Raw genomic sequence first — 18,145 nt, forward strand, 5'->3', positions numbered from 1 at the left:
ACTGAACAGCCAAACAAAACAAATTGTTCTGCATCTGGCACACAAAGTCAACTGATCAGATTGTGGTTTCATGAAATAAACTGCCAACACTCTGCCTACAACCAGCAAACTCATCACTGGAAAACATGTGTAATAAAGCTGTGGAGGAGACCCAGATAGCAACATTGTGTCGGCCCAGATCCGGCCCACATCTGGCCCACATCTGGCACCCATGGAAAGATGATCTGGCCCACATGCAGCGTGGAATGATGGCACTTGGGCGGACCGCTCCTGTTTGCCAGATTTGAGCCACAAGCAGGCCATAGCAATGCCACATGTCAGCCAAGAGTAAAGAAATTAACCAGAACTGGACCTTATCTGAGCCACAAAATCGGTTTATATATTAAATATGAATTTCAGCCTTAATAAGCCTGTTAACAAGCAGAATCACTGAAGGAAAGAAAATAACAGAGAAAGAGATAAGCAGAAACACAAGAACTACAACTGACTTCAGCCACAACCTTAGATGAAATCAACTGAAGATAAAAGAAGACATTAAATCTCTCAAGATCTCAGCAGAGGAGGATTAAACAACTCCACAAACTGCATTAACAGCTTCACTTATTGCTAACCAGACTGACTTTATTTCTGTTGGACATCTACAAAAGTTTTATTGAGAATTAAGAAAGGTTTAACTCTAATGTGTGTCACCATAACAGTGATTAGCGTTTCCATTAGTTGCACTCTTAACTCTTATTTTATCTTTAGTTTTTTTTAGCTGCTGTGATGGTGTGTTTGTTAAACGCATTTGCGGCATCAAAGAAAGCTAAAGAGAATTGAGGTCAGGTGATGGCTGTTATCTGTTGATGATTTTATAATCCTCATGAAACATGCTGATTTGCTAATTTTTTTTTTTAAATCTAACAATTGTTTCATTAATATATTCTCATCACAAACCATGAGTTTCTCCAGCATGAGGTCAAGCAATATTACAACAATCAGAAGTTTTTAACGATTATAAAGAATTCAATCTATGATGCCACACACAGACATCAACAATCAGCACATGAATCTCAACAATGGTGACAATCAAATGTACCTTGCTGCAATGCATGCTGGGTATTAGCATAGTACAAAACTCCCAGCATGCATTGCAACATGAATAAATTATGCAGCTGAATTGTCCTATTATTTTGTTTAATTCTAAATATTTGCTTATATTTTGCTGTTGGTTTTGTTGTGACAGTAGCTTTTCAGTGAAGTTCTGAATTGATCAGTTTATCTAAATATTTTTGATTGTCACCATTATTGAGATTCATGTGTTGATTGTTTATATCTGTGTGTGTCAGCATAAGTTAAGTTTTTTAAACTCATGTTTGTTAAAATATTTTAACTGATTGTTATAATACTGCTGGATCTCATGCGGCAGAAACACAGGGTTTGTAATATGAATGTATTACTGGAACAACATAATTGTTCGATTAAAAAAAAACATCAATGAACCAGTGTACTTCATGATGATTAAAAAAACCATCAACAGATAACAGCCGACACTTGATATCATGTCACTCTAGCTTTCTTTGAAGCTGCAAATGTGTTTAACAAACACACTGTCACAGCAGCCAAAAAAGACAAACTATATAATAAGAGTTAAGAGCCCAACTAATGGAAACACTAATCACTGTTATGGTGAAACACATTAGTGTTAAACCTCTGTTAATTCTCAATAAAAAACTTTTGTAGATGTCTAACATAAATAAAGTCAATCTGGTTAGTAATAAGAGAAGCTGGTAGAGCAGTTTGTGGAGTTGTTTAATCCTCCTATGCTGAGATCTTGAGAGATTTCATGTCTTCTTTTATCTTCAGTTGATTTCATCTAAGGTTGTGGCTGAAGTCAGTTGTAGTTCTTGTGTTTCTGCTCTTCTGTTTTTCTGTTCTCTTCTTTCCTTCAGTGATTCTGCTTCTTAACAGGCTTATTAAGGCTGAAATTACTTCATATTTAATACACACAGATTTTGTGGCTCAGATAAGGTCCAGTTCTGGTTAATTTCTTTACTCTTGGCTGACATGTGGCATTGCTATGGCCTGCTTGTGGCTCAGTTCTGGCAAACAGGAGCGGTCCGCCCAAGTGCCATCATTCCACGCTACATGTGGGGCAGATCATCTTTCCATGGGTGCCAGATGTGGGCCGGATCTGGGCCGACACAATGTTGCTATCTGGGGGGGTTTCAACGGCTTCTTGGAGAAGTGCGACATTTTTTGGATGTTAAAGAAATAGTTCACACAAAAATTAACAAAAATGTGCTGAAGATGCACTCACCCCCAGTTGACTTTTTCACTGGAGGAAGCGATATTATGGATAATGAACTCATATTTAGACAGAACCAATAGTTAAAACATCTTAATTAGGAATTGTTTCTTAAAAACATGCAGCATTTTGCTCCACTAGTTAGTAATTTATGGACTGGAGTGGTGTGGATTACTTCTGGATTATTGTGATGTTTTTATCAGCTGTTTGGACTCTCATTCTCTGACGGCACCCATTCACTACAGAGGATCAACTGGTAAGCAAGTTATACAATGCTACATTTCTCCAAATCTGATGAAGAAACAAACTCATCCTAATCTTGGATGATCCTGACAAAATTTTAATTTTTGGGTGAACTTTAAAAATATGTCAATAGTCCTTCTGAACAATGGAAGTCAAGGGAAAGGTTCAGGTGATCTGCGTGAAAATCTTTTTTTTTTCTAGTTATTTTTGGTGATTCTAACTGTACAGAAATGACACACTTCAGCATTAATAAGATCACTTATGGGACACATTCTCCCAGTCATCAGTCTAACCTCATACTCCTCCTTGAAGCCGTAGCTGTCGGAGGTCTTCATCAGATTGATGTGCTGCAGCAGGTCGGCCACCCGTATGGCAGGATGGAGCTGTCCAGTCTGATAGGGCGACTCGGTGCCCTCGCAGTGGTAGCGTGGGATGTCCAGCAGTCTGCTGTTCTCGGCCGCTGCTGTGTGGTTCTCGTCTGAGATAGGGGTCAGGAAAGATTTATTGGTGGGATTCGGACAAACCTTTGTACATGCTAAGCTTGAAGGACTCGACACATACACACAAAACCTCACAAATGCATACATTTATATATTCCCTGAGTTGTGCACTCTGAACATGACAGAGGCGTTTCTTCACACACACTTACCAGTGATAGGCACTTATGGGGCAGCGGGAGAGAAAAGAGTTGTTTAGTTCAGCGTCAGCTCAAACACATGGGCTCTGTACTACAGCTGATGGGGTGATATGGACTAAACATGTACAGAACACAGCTACAGGACACTAAGACGACGGGGAGCACAAACAAAGCCACTCTACATCACATCAAGACTTTTGCATTTTCTAAGGCACTTCAAATTTCACTTTAGTTGTAGTTTTTGTGGATATGCAGAAGCCACATCCATATATATATATACACAGTACACACCAAAAGTTTGGAAACATTAATATTAAAAAAAAATATTTAATATACTTTAAAAAAATAATTTATTCCTGTGATGCAAAGCTGAATTTTCAGCATCATTCCTCCAGCCTTCAGTGTCACATGTAACATCAGTCTATCACATGATCATTTAGAAATCATTCTAATATTCTGATTTATTATGAGTGTTGAAACAGTTCTGCTGTCTCATATATTTGATCAATAAAAGGTTAAAAAGAACTGCATTTATTAAAAAAAAAAAAATTCTAATAATATATTTTCTTTACTATCACTTTTTATCAATTTAACACATCCTTGCTGAATAAAAGTATTGATTTTATAAAAAAAAAAAAAAAGAAAGAAAAAAAATGACTGACCCCAAATTACTGACCAGTAGTGTATATTGTTATTACAAAATATTTATATTTTAAAAACATAGCTTCTTTTTTTAATTTTTTTTTATTCATCAAAGTATCCTAAAAAAGTACTGTTTTTTCTGTATTTTTGATCAAATAAATGCAGGCTTGATGAGCAGAAGAAACTTCTTTCAAAAACATTAAAAATAGTAATGTTTCCAAACTTTTGGTCTGTACTGTATATATATATATATATATATATATATATAGGAATCACAACCACAGGAAATGATTTATAAGAAAACCCCGTCGATTCTCGAGAACAAAGACGAGTGCACATTTTAGTGTTGCTTCTACACAGCGTTGGCCTACATCTTGACAGAACCACTTGTAAAGGCTTCTGAAGACTTTGATAATCAGACTTTATTCAGGCACATCTTATAAGGTAAAGAAACTTCTCTTCATAACAGCTGTCAGAGACATAGCTGTTTGGATGAAGTGTTTGCCACTACGCTTTAGCACTGTCTCTGCCAGAGCTGTGGCCTAAGGGGATGTTTTAATACCCCATCATAATCACACCACTGTAGACAATGTCTTTCTTGATTGTTCTGTCATCTAAGCTCTATGTTAACCCGGATGACTGGAGTTTTATTAGGTTCATGTGTAAGCTGTCAGTTTTTGTTTCAGCATCGTCCCACGAGCTCCGGGAACACTCGTAATGTCATGTGGGTGCTGCGACAGTGTGTGTGTGTGTGTGTGAGTGATGAGGGTTTGTTAAAACACACAGATTAGGGCTTCTCAGTTGATTTTGCTTCCAGATTTAAAATGTTTAATTAACGCGAATCTTTTAATGATAAATTATTAATATCCCTTGTGAAAAAGAAGCACACTTTAGCATACCTTTAAAAAGATTACGCCACTTATTATGGAAATAATATACTTTAAAAAGAATATAGAGTACATACAAACTGAAAGCACTGTAATGTTTTCCGACACTTAATTGCATTTGAATATAAATTAAATGAAAACATTATTGTTTAAATGTATATTGAATGTAATTAGTTGATATTCAGAGTGTTTTTGACACATTTAACAGGACTCATCTTTATTTGTACATCTTTATTCGTCATTTCATATCTTCTTTTGTCTTTGAAATCTGGTTAAAACGTCACTGCTGAATGTACTGCAAAATATTTATGATACACTAAAATATATTATAATGAAAATGTTTATTGAAATGTGTATGTCATTTGTATTTTTAATTACATTTTTATAATTATGTGTCAACATTTTAAAATGTATTTTTTGTATTTAAATATATTAACTTTAAATGTAACATCAAATAACACTAGAATTCTGTACTTCTTTAAAGCACAACAAAATTTAAAACATGATTTCAAATGTACTTTAAATCAAAACAAACAAAAAAGTTAATATTACAAACAATTAAAAATAATAAAATATGATTTGATAATTACAAAGTGCACTTTTTTCCCTCTGCTGCCTGTGACCTGTCAGACATGCAACTCTTTTTTTGACTCACAACCCACCAGAAAAGAAACGATGGAATATAGAGTTTGTGTGTGTTTACTTTAGATGAGTAAAATGACTAAAAGTCCCCAAGTGCTCGAAATCTTACACAATCTCTTCTTAGGGACATACACAGTTTTGTTTTAAGAGTAGAGTTTGGGTTCATCTGTAGTTATTATGATTAGCTTGATATAAAAACAATAATAATGGTTAAAGAAAATACTGCATGACCTCATTGAGCAAATGTGTGTCCACAGTAGCAGAAGTGCAGTCTTCTAACTTTAGGTGAGTGATGACTGTGCTTTCACTGCAACAGCACAGCAGCTCTCGATCCATTCCTACAGACTCCCTGTACTGCATGCTTTAGATGTGTCTGACAGTAACACAACAGGAACATGGTGGGGGCTGCATGAGTGATGCATGCTGGGTAATGAAGGTCTATGTGTGCAGCAGGAGCACTCAGCTCAATTCAGTTCTCTTTTGAAGGAAAACTCAATCAGAATCAAACACTAACTCATGACTTGAACTTATTTACCTAATTGAGGAGAAGAGTTTGACTGGAAATATGGAAGAATCAAAGACAACATGAAACTGTGCTTCTATAGTGTAACGTATTAATTATGTAGAACAGGGCTTGATTTTAATAATTGTGATTTTATTAGATTGGTCTATGATAATGTTGGTTATTATTATTTCCTTGCCCACATCTCCTTTGTTATGGGTGGTGAAGAAAGTGAACACATTTTGACGAAATATTACAGATTTCTTTTTTTTTTTTAAACTGTAACATGTAGGGATGCACAACACTGGATTTTGCCGATATCCGATATGTCGATAATTTTCAACTAATTATGACCGATTAACGATACCGATATATAATATTTATAATTTTGGTTCATTTTTTTGAACAATAATTAAATAAATAATAATAAATTTATTTTATAATGACAGTACATTGAAGATTTGAAAATAACTATAAATAAACTAGATATTAATCACTGCTTTTTTTTTCTCAGAAAGATGCAGTGGTAACCTTAAAATGTTATTTAATGATTTAACATTAACATGGCCTAAAGCAAAAGTGTTGTAAAAATTCAGAAAATCTTCTAGAGTTCATAATTTGTTTAAAAATAAAACATACTACACATTTATTTTTGTTCATGTGAGCTTCTGACCTTTAACTCAAAACATACTCATGATTTTATGGAATCAATTACTTCTTTATTTAATAAACACAGTCTAAATATTATTTGTGTAATTTGCTTTTATTTTATTAGAAGCAGGCCAACAGCGCCCCCTACAGAATTAAAAATCCTTACTGAGCGGGCATTAGAACCTATCATACACCGAATGCGTCATTCTGTACGTGCATTCTCAGTTTAAACGCAGCAATCCAAAACAGTGAATCTGATCATTCAGACAAAACTTTGCTACAAGTTTGAGCCACAAAGCTGACATGATCTTATCACTAGCAAACCCTGAGCACATGTGATTTAATGTATTCCTCTTATCGGAAAGACATATCGGTATAATTTTTCAAAGAGAACCGGTGGTTTTTACATTTAAAGACATTATCGGCCGATACCGATATTGGTTTGACAATATTGTGCATCCCTTTTAACATGCACTGACTTAATGTAAGACAGTTAGACCTGTTGACATACAAAAAGCAAGTAACATATATTTCATTTTGTCTTTGAGCCATAACACAGGTTGAACTGAATTGCTCTGACGAGACTCCACTGATCCAGACACGGCACACCATACACTGAATCCTCACCTAATACAGCTGTCGGCACGAGAGGGTCATTAGGCACTGCAGAGAAACATGCAGAGTTATCATACACAAAAACTCAAGAGCTGATGATGTTCAGAAACTGAAATCAGTGCAGGAGTAAACTTGAGAGTTTACTCACAGTTCAATAGAAATGCTGTGGGTGTGTTTTGCACGATCACACAATATTAGCTCATTATTAATAATGTGAATCGCAAAGGCACGTATAATGGCATTTAATGTGCTTGCACTGGGATGGACAAGACAGAGGTAAAAAAAATCTAAACTACTGCTGTTACAGAGCATAAATATATTATTACAATCTAGTGCCTAAACACGCATCACTCTCTTCATGTGGGCCGCTTTCAGCTTTGTGTTTGTTCTGGGTTTTACAATGTTCTCCTACACATATCAAGTGGAAGTTTCAAAATCCTCAGACAAGCTTGATATGATTCTACAATGTTCCATGTTGTGAAAAGTCAAGCCCAAAATATACTTGACTTTGAGCTGTTGAGGCGTTCTGGAGGACTTATACTCACAGCGGTTGCTGAAGTTGTGCGAGTCCATGAAGGTGACGGACATGGGCTCCTCAGCGTGCAGAGTGCTCTGGTCTGCATAACTGCGATCCATAGAGTTGACCATGTGCGTCATCTCCTGACGGGTGTTTCCGATGGCGTCCTTGCGCTTCTTGGCGAGCTTCCTGAGAACCCAATTAAAGACCGAATCATTAAATGTCCATTACTCCAGAAAAACAGCATCACTGCACCCTTCAGCCCACCCAAAGCACCCACATAAAGGAATAAACAACAGACAGGATAGAGAAGAAGGGATGATCCGATAGGAAAGCTTTAGTTCCATGGTAAAGGACAACTTTGAAGAAACTTTTAGGAAATACTTCTAAATTAGTGGATGTGATTCAGAGAAATAAAACCATGGCTGTTCAAACTGTAATTCGAGTTGAACATGTTTTACTGTCAGAAGAGCTACTTTACTGTTACAAAAAAGTTATGTTTTTTTATGTTGTTGTTTTTTGCATAGACAAATTTGTAAAAAAGAGCTTTTGTATGTTGGTTTGTATGTGACGACAACATTAAAACTGCAAAAAATAATGCCCTTAATCAGCCATTTTTTCTTGTTTTAATGAACAAAGAGTTGCTTGACAAAATGTGATATAAAATTGTTACCGCGCAATTAACCTAAGATTAATGTGTCAAATTATTTTCAATTATTTTGAAGCATATTAAGGCTGTCTGTTCTTTGGAGTTAGAGAAAATATTGCAAAAATATTTTACTTGTTCTGTAAAATGTACATTCCAACATGAATGATATGGAAATCGAAAGGAACGATTTAAGAGCTCTATTCACAATTTACATGTACAAAATGGCATTAAGAACATCAAAATGTAATTATCTTATGCACTTTAGCTTCTTAAAGCAAATCGGTCTTGTTTCAAGGATGATTAGACATTTGGTAACAAGTCTAAATACTGATCAAGGCTTTTTTGGTCCGTTTTTGAGGTTGTTTGTGTATTTAAGAGTCTGAACTGAAAAATGCATTCACTTTTCATGGTTTTATTTTTGACATTTTAACATGGTATTATTGACATGTTGTGAGGTGAAATGCAATGCGGAGCTGTGAATGCGGATTTGTAATGCTAATGATTTAAGCATTTTCTATTATAAGATTTCTATGCTCTTTCCACAAGAATAGATAAAAGCAGGAAGCTCTTGATATCTGACTGAGGTTGCGTAGAGATGTCAAAGGAACTCTTGGAAAGCCATCAAAGCAGCGCTGGAGTCGCCTGCTAGATTGAGCTGCAGACTAAAGGCCAACCGAGGACACCCGCTTCACCAAACGAATGAACAGATGAGTGTGTGAGGATGAGAGGTGGACGGAGACACGGTGAGTAACTATTCCACACACACACACACACACTCAAAATAAAACCTAACCCCCCACCCAAAAAACAACAACATCAGACGAATAACAGACACAAGTGCAGCATTCTTTTTTCAAATAACACCGCTTGGATGCGACCGTCGCCGAGCATGTCCTACTACAATGCAAAGGAACGTGATTGGTCAAAGCGATTTGTGTTTTCGCTTGAAAAAAGGATACTGCATCTTTAAAAGACTAACAGGACTAACCATAGACAGAGAGCAGAGAGCCCTGCATGTAAGTCACCGTTTTGCTTTTGCTTTGGTCTGAGCGTCTCTGTTACTTACAGGTAATATGAGTACGAATAGTAGCTCCTCCTGGCGAGCGAATGAGAAACAGCACAAACAGATGAAGAGATATTGGTGAGAGCAATGTGGGAATCAACCGTGCCAGCATAAGCAACAGATACCTAGTTCAACAGCAGTTCTGACGGAAGCTTTTAGCCTGATCTCTGCTGCCCTCATTGATGGCATTCATTAAAACATGCATGTCTTGTACATTTGCGTGCAATTAGAAACACTATTTATCTGATAGTCATCTGTTAGAAGAAGGAAAAGAAACAAAACGCAATCAGAGCATGCAAAAATTCTGGCTCTTTAATTTCATCATGCATTTGAGGCGCGCTCTGACTTGATAAATCCCTGCAATAAATCTTATAGCACAGATGATTAAAAAATATTTTAAAAAGCCATTTTTAAAGAAAAGAAAAACAACAATACATATGTGGAGCACAACCTAAAAAAAATGCTGCAAATCAAATCAGTAAGCTGCTGACTTCCTGCAAAAAATGATCAGCGTCAATGACCACTGTTTTAAAGATGCAGTATCTTCAGTTTGAGCGGAAACCATTGCTAATCCATTGGTCAGTTAGAAATGAGCCGTTTCTATTTATTGCTGTGTGTCGAGGTTCAGTATAAGCACATATGAACCCTTTTTAACAGCTTGGCAAAACCCACAAAAATGAAGACGCCACAAACTAAAGGTCCCACATCTGTGGGTTCAAATGTGTTTAACGGTGCAGTACACTCCACCTAAATAAAGTTTGGTTAGTAAAACAAAAAAATCACAATGTCCATTCACATGAGACTCACTTTATCTCAGTAAGACCACCTCATATCAGGCATTCAGCGTGTGGCATAAAGCAGGACCAGCCAGAAGCATTCTGTGTCCACAGTAACAGCTGTCAGTTTAACATGCCCTGTTCTATCTCTTCTTTAGGAAAATGAGTGAAGGATGACTTCATGCACATTCTGAATACTACTGCACAGAATGAATGAAGTATGGATGAGGATGAAGAATCAGTCTAATGATGTTGGCCAAGGGTGCTTTACTGGGATCTGAAGCCCATTCATAGAGAAAAAAAATAAAAATTAAAATACATAAAACAAAAACCAATTCCCCACAGCTTGCTTAGGGTTAGAGTTTGATCTGCACTGTTTGTGAAGGAGCACAATTAGCTTTCCTGCATAAAACTCACTATCTATTTTATTTAATTTTTTTTCCAAATGTAAATCCTATGAGAGACTACATTTAGTCAAATTAAATTATAAAAAAAGAGCTTTTGCAAATTATACCAGCTAATGTTTCCAGCCTGTTCTGTTCTGAGCATTGATTTGTGTGTTCAAGAAAACACCACATGATGGAGCCATTAGACTCACCTGAACAAAACAGCTCGTCCTGCTTCAGACAGTCACTAACACACTCTGTTCAGCTCCTTCAGCTCACAAATATCCTCTGGTGTGTCCTGTGAATGTTCACTTCACAGACACACTCTGCAGTGCTACACTATAACACTTTAATTCATCTTTTCAGCAGAATAATGCCTGAAGCAATCAATAACCGCATAATAATAGACAAACGACTACTATTACTAATAATCTGCCAGCACATCTACACAATAATAATAATAATGATGATGTACACGTGATATTTATTAATAATGTTTTTAGGCAGACGTGGAAAATAAAGCTGCTGTATATACTGTGAACCGTGACATTTACTTTTTTATCCAAATGAAGTGCATTCAGACTTTTCAAATGTACGGGTACATGAATTCTCTGGAAATCAAACGGTTCAAGCATCATGTTTAAACGTTTGGGGTGTGTGAGATTTTTCTTCTTTTTTTTCCCTGAAAACAGTGAATACTTTAGTTCAGCAAGTGTTTATAATATTATATTTATAATATTAAAACAATTTTCAAATAAATGCTGTTCTTTTGAGCGTTCTATTCATCAAAGAAAAATAAAATGTATCAGTTTCCACAGAAATATTGGTCAGCACAACCAGAATCAGACATGTTTCTTGAGCAGTAGATCATCATATTATTCTGATTTCTGAAGATCATGTGACACTGAAGACTGGAGGAATGATCACAGGTTTACAACAACAATAAAATGTTCACATCAGTATATAAAAAAAAAAAAGGTTTACAAATGGACTAAATAATTAATTGAAGGCATCTGTTAGGAGGATAACAAGACTCCAGAACAAGAAATTGTACATGTGTGGGTTTGCTGTGTGTGCATCTGATTCTCTTTTAATGGCTTTAATTGAGATTTCATCTTGATACGCTGGAAGACCCCGGGGCGGTGTGTAGGGCCCCTGCGGCTGCTCCCTGGGAGCTGATGATGTGATGAGATGGCAGTGGAAGGAGGATGTCGTTGTGCTCGTGGGCAACGGCACGCATTCACAGAGCCTTACCTTTTCTTCACCAGCAGGATGGCCACGAGCACCAGGAGAATGAAGACCAGCACGGCCGCACTGATGCCGGCAATTTTCACCACTTGGTCGGTCTGTTTGGCCGGGTCTGGAATCACCTCCGGCTCCTCTGTGGCCCCTGAAGAGAAATAGCAAATCTTTTAAATGTTCCCTCATATAAGTGTTCATCTGGAGCCATGGCTTGGCAGTTAGTGCGCATGCTCCAATGCAGTGAGATGAGATGCAAGCTCAAATTCAACATATGACCAATCATTATTATTATTTTCTTTTCCTACTAGGAAGCCAAAATAGTAGCAACAAAACCCAAGGCCATCAACATAAATGACATTTTTGCCATTAATGCACCCGTTGCAACCGTTTCTACAAGATCCTGTTCCAGGTGACATGACGGAAGTCTTCTGACCACAACATTAGCTTTATTTGTTGCTGGTTTACACAAGCCTAGACGTCTCACAAACTGCCATCAGTCTGCTGTGTGATATCTTTCTCTCGCTGCCAAAGCATAACAGAATGGGCTGAAAATGACTGTCGGATATGTTTCTCCAAACATTGGCAGACAACCACAGTATCATTCCATTGTTGAACGCTAATATTATTACCTGGCACGAACAGAACACAAAAATGAGTCTGCTCTAAAAATAAATGCATCAAACAGTTCAAAGAGAAGACGCTGCCTCTGAGCACAGCCTAAAGAACAGAGTGTGGAGGATACGATGTCGAGCTAAACAGAATGTAAAACCTCTGGGACTCTACAGTGTATTCTCCAGACCTGTTAAACACACTGCAGCGGAGAACTCACGTGCAGATAATGTGTGAATGCATGAATGGCTGTGTCTATCTATGGTGGTTTAAAATGCAAACTGATTTGGGTTCCCTTGTGAAAAAGAAGTGTGTTTAATTGTATTGAATGTGTACCTATGTAAACTTTACATACAGACAATACAGTATTATTTAAATAATAGGCCACTTAATCACACTTTTATGACTGTAACTTTGTATTAATGTAAAATGATCAATTTCACTTTATATTACATTTTAACCCATGTTTACAATCTTTCCGCATGCACTTATTTTGAATTGTTGACGAACATACCTTAGCACATTTAAATGATGATTTTAACATTAGTCTATTATTTGATACTACATTTAAAGTTAATATATTTTAAATGTGTAATTATCAGGGGTGCACCGATGTATAGGCCAATAATTGGCATCAGCCAATAAAATCAATTTTCTGCCCACTTGTTTAAAAACAGCCAGTGATCAGGGCCAATTATTTCCTGTCAATCAAAAGGAGAAAAAGTTGCTTATTTACTGTTAATTACATATGTATTTTGAATAAATCTGTCATGAAGACCAGTTTTGATCAAAACTATCTTATGTGCTGTTGATTTGTATACTACTGTTTTTATTTGAGTGTGATTATTATATCTGAAAATAAGTCCAATTTGAATATAATAGTGTCGTTGTTTATTTTAGCCTCTAATGTTCCAAATGAGAGGGTTCCCTGTATAGTTTACAGCATTTTTACTGATTTAGAAATGTACTTAAGTTCTACTAAAATTGGTCAAAAACACTTCAAAGTTCAACTAAATTCATTGATAAAATTAAACTATAATACATTTTCACTTAATTTCAATATGCATACTGTTAAATGTCTGAAAAAACATTACAGTACTTTTAGTTTTGCAGTTGTACATTTGTAATGTTTCAAATGTCATGTGTTTGATTTGTTTTTATTACACGGCTCTGTGGAATACTTGACTCTATAGTAACCTAGCCATGTAATAAGAGGGATTATCTACTTCTAGCTGGTTGTTACTGCAGAATAACCCCTCCGTGTCTCACCCTGTCTGCGTTATTCTGCAAATATTACTTATATAAAGTTAAATGTGACTAAATTATTTTGTGTTTGTATATTAAGTTTACACAGCAAGTAACAAGCAGACTATTAAATGTTTAAAAGTCATTATCTGTATGACAACTAAGTGGTACAAACCCAGTATTACTCACGTCTGCTCCAGTGTAAGTGTACTGCAGTGGTGCTTCGGGGCTGTAACCCTGTCAGAAATACATCACTGCCGACTGAAATACTTCTTGCACACCGTTGTAACAGCAAAACTATCATTACGGCATCTACACGTATTGATCTGAAGCACTGCTGAACTCCAGCTCAGTGCGTATGACATTTATGGCGGTCTGGATGCTGACTTCACTCATGGCTTTGCCTGTAAATGCCACATTGTGCGATCTGTCTGGGCAGCAGGAGTAAATGGATCTCCGGTATGTCCTGAAGCTCTACTATAAGCTTTTAAGAGTGATAAGGCAATGACCCGCTGACACAGGCCTCTTAAATAAAGCCATCAGCTGTACTCTCCTGCCTCTGGATCTGGGGGGCAGACTATTTCTTCCCAACAATAACACTCAAACAAAAGCCAAGCCCCCGTCACACGGCCTCTCTGTTCTTTACAGCACATTTGGGCGAGAGAGCAGCCTGGGGTGAAATGACCAAGACACAGATCACTGCTGCCTCCTTCATCACCAAAGCACTCTCTTCCTCTTCCTTCACTTTAAGCACTGATCACACGAGTGCTGTGTTAGCTTCAGATGACCTGTCTACATGACACAAATACCAATGAATGCCAAAAACTAAAATATCTCGGTCAATAACAAATAACCCAGGCACAAACGACAGGACAGATAATAAAGCTCAGGCACACTTACAGGCAGCTGAAAGCACTATAGGACTGGGGAATCAGCAGGTTTTGTTCTGCTGCCACACTACATTTGATTTTTAGCACCATAGTTTTTTTTATTATTAAACATTTTTTATAATTCATTTATAACAATCTTTTTTGTTCTCATTGTAACAATTGTAATACTTAATATTTTTGAAAACTCTGTGACAGTTATAACAGCATAAACAATGGAATTAGATTATACATGTATTATAAATGTGGAATTACATTGTTACTCAGGAAGCCAAAACATCTGAATTGATTTCTATAAGCACCGTTTAGTGAAGCAAAATAAAAGAGTTTCTGGAAATCCATTAAATCATAGTTCTTCAACCCTAGGCATTAAACATTTAGCTATATTAGAGTAGAGAAATAATCTTACATAAATTGGTAGTATTGCTACAACTGTGCATACATTTAGTTAGAAAATGATTATTTCTGACGCATCACAATCTGACCTTGATGTACAGTAACAGTTTAGAGTTGTATATACATATTATCTTAATGCAATCTGCAGACAGTGACATCACAGCACGACACAAGCTGACTGGTCTCTGCAGCCAATGAGCTTGCTGCTTAAAGAGTAACTAAACCCTAAACCAACTTTTTTTTGTTACTGATCTATAAGAATGGGGCTTTATTAGTGCTGTTCATTGATTCGAGTAACTTTTTTGACATTTGAGTATAAAGTGTTTTAATTCTACAATATATGGTGTAAAAACATGTGAGTGCTGCCCTCTTCAGGTTGAACGGTGGCTACTGCAGTTGATTTTTCCTATTGGATGTTGCGGTGGCAAGTGACGTAAGCAGTTTCCAGCTCACCACGCCCCTTGGTACGAGCTACCACGCCCTTGGCAGTATAAAACCATCAAAATCACTGTAGTGAGTCAGGAGCTGGAATTGCGAGTATTGGTAACGACCAGGATAGACTATTATAGCATCTATTTAGCATATCAATTATAGAGTTATTTATATCTTCAAGTTAGCGTAGATTTATCTGTATTTAGTACAGTGGTCAGGATGGTACGTAGGTGTGTTGCTAGTTGCGACAGCACTGCTGGACTGCATAGTTTTCCAGCAGACTTTAAAATTAGGCGCCAGTGGTTGCATGCACTTGGCCTGGAAGACCGCAAGTTCCCGCCTAGAGCTCAAGTGTGCAAACTGCGTTTTACACGGGATTGCTTCTCCAACGCAATGGAGGTGGAAATGGGCTTCTCCACACAGCTCGCGCTGAAAAGCGACGCTGTGCGGGAGTTAAGACCGCAGTTTGAGCCAGCGGCTCGATTTGATATGAACAGACACCTCGACACCCTCCACTTCAGGTGAAAGTGGGGGAGAAAAGTCCTCTACTTCAAATGATCGCTCTGTTGCAAAGCTACTTGTGTCATTACAGTCACTCTCCATTTTAGCGTCTCTGACAGCAGCTGTCAATCAATCCGTCACTGCGAGTCTCATGTTCACGCCGCTCTCGCTCAGCCCCGCCCTAGGCTCATCCCCTCTATCTCCGCTGTGATCTGCCCACTTTTCAGCATTTTTCAAATATTGTCAGTGGGTGGAGTCAGGCTCTGAGCAGGGGTTTAGTTACACTTTAACTTTTAAATAGTTTGGTTTAAGCAAGTCTTGCAGCATGAAAGTCCCAGAAGCCCTCTACCTCCCCCAGATCCACCTGTATAGATCTGTTACGGGTAGTTTCAGCAGCAGCATGTCATATGTACACACAGTTTGTAAAATGATTTCATTATTCTAAAATATCTCATGCAATGTCAATATTTAATGGATTTCTACTGGATCATTATGTTCATGTACTGTTTTTGAGGGTTATTCTCTTATAAACATCTTGCAATTGTTACCTTAAAGAGCTATTTCTACCTGATTTAACCTGTAGAAAGAGATGTGTTGGTATAAATCGATGTATTTAGTGATGTTAAATAATATATTTGACTGGTTATTTAAAAACAAAAAAAAAACAAAAAACATATCCCTGTGTATAAATGCAATCTATAACCCAGTCCCTCTCACCCACATGATGGAAAAGCAAAGACTGTAACCTAACTGGCAGTCATTTTTGACACTTGAGTTAAAAGGTGATTAATCAGTGGTGCTGTGTGGTTTTAGATCCAGGCCTGTATTGGTTCAGACACCACATTTCGCCCCCTGCCAGAATACTTCTGTTTCTGTCAGCCCTTATGAGTCTGATCTGAAAGAAAGACACTAGGAGCAATTCAATGGAAATTGGATTACGTCCATTTTGGAGATAAAATTCCATGCTTAAAAACAAAAATGTATTTTTGTTGCTAAACAACACATGACGTGGGCTATATCTAATCCGTTCTGGGAGTGCTCTGAGCCGCAGGCAGACTTTTATCATTCGATTTCCTGCTGGAAAAACAATTAATGAAGAGCCAGAAGAGGAAATAATGCGCAATAACTCAGACAAGACATGGCCGAAGGTACTGTCATTACCACAACAGCACATTGACCACACACACACACATACACACACACACACACACACACACACACACACACACACACACTCCATGCAGAAAACAACAACAACAACAAAAACTATCTGACATCTAGCTGGACAAAATGCTGTGTAAAAATGTACAAGAAAACTTCTGGGTTGTGACATTAAGGAACAGAAAATACAATGCTTGACCTGATAACACTAACTCCTTTGTGAGAACAATCCTGAAGCAGACGTATAAAACAAATCGGATAATACTATTCCTTAATACTATAGGAATGACTGATGATTGAGGAAAACTTAAACCACATTTATTTTAAAAGTACATAGAAATATTATTAGAAATGTGGTTACTAAAATAATCCTAACAGTCCTTAGATACGGTATGATAGGTGTGTCTTAACATTACTTTACACTGTTGTCCTCTTCTCTAGTTTCAAACTTTTACTTTCGAGCCCAAGCAGCAGCACAGCATCACGTCACACGGGCAGATTCATGTCAAGCACTTCAGCCTCCTGTTACTGTGGATATGGATTATTCCTTTAGTTTATTAGCTGTGTTATGAAAGGCAGTAAGGAAACTTGGGAAAACATCAATAGAGCCTTAAAGAAGACCAAAAACAGAGATAAAGAGTTTGAATTGCAAATGCATGGAACTTTAATTAAAGATAAAGATCAAATATCTTCTATGTTTAATAGTTATTTAATAAATTCAGTTCAAGATTTGGCACAAGGCTTTGGTCTAAGAGGGAAGGTTATTTCACCATCAAATGATAATCTTCCACTGTTTAGCATTTCTGAAGTGCCAGAATCTTCCATACTTAAAATCATAGGTAAGTTTAAGAACTCTAAAGCTAAAGATGTTTTTACTTGTGATTGTGCATTTTTGAAGAAGTATAAAAGTATCCTTTGTACTCCAATTACTCATCTGGTAAATTTATCCATTAAACAAAGTTTTTTTTCCCAATGCTTGGAAATCAGCTGTTATAACCCCTATTTTTAAGGCTGGAGATGTGACTAATTTAACCAATTATAGACCTATTAGTTTCCTCCCTGCTGTTTCCAAAGTAATGGAGAGGATAGTCTGTGACCAGTTGCTAGACTATTTAAATCAAGGACATTTTCCACTGCACCCTATGCAGTTTGGATTCAGGAAACACCATGCCACA

The 18,145-nt window shown here is 37.0% G+C and overlaps 1 protein-coding gene across 15 annotated transcripts in view; it reads right to left on the bottom strand.

Moving 5' to 3' along the window:
* The window catches only part of LOC132092800 (receptor-type tyrosine-protein phosphatase kappa-like), a 182,710-nt gene that overhangs the window by 19,546 nt on the left and 145,019 nt on the right, over nucleotides 1-18,145 (bottom strand). For 6 of the 15 annotated variants that reach the window (XM_059499202.1, XM_059499201.1, XM_059499209.1 and 3 more), the window contains 6 exons: nucleotides 11,752-11,887; nucleotides 9,339-9,368; nucleotides 7,652-7,812; nucleotides 7,119-7,154; nucleotides 3,180-3,191; nucleotides 2,824-3,008 (listed from right to left, as the gene is read on the bottom strand). In XM_059499202.1, the coding sequence (XP_059355185.1) occupies nucleotides 2,824-3,008; nucleotides 3,180-3,191; nucleotides 7,119-7,154; nucleotides 7,652-7,812; nucleotides 9,339-9,368; nucleotides 11,752-11,887 (560 nt within the window). The remainder of the gene's footprint in view (nucleotides 1-2,823; nucleotides 3,009-3,179; nucleotides 3,192-7,118; nucleotides 7,155-7,651; nucleotides 7,813-9,338; nucleotides 9,369-11,751; nucleotides 11,888-18,145) is intronic. The other 9 variants (XM_059499212.1, XM_059499206.1, XM_059499213.1 and 6 more) reach the window with 5 other exon arrangements.

This window comes from Carassius carassius, chromosome 18, assembly GCF_963082965.1.
Source record: "Carassius carassius chromosome 18, fCarCar2.1, whole genome shotgun sequence".
In the NCBI taxonomy this organism is placed as follows: domain Eukaryota; kingdom Metazoa; phylum Chordata; class Actinopteri; order Cypriniformes; family Cyprinidae; genus Carassius; species Carassius carassius.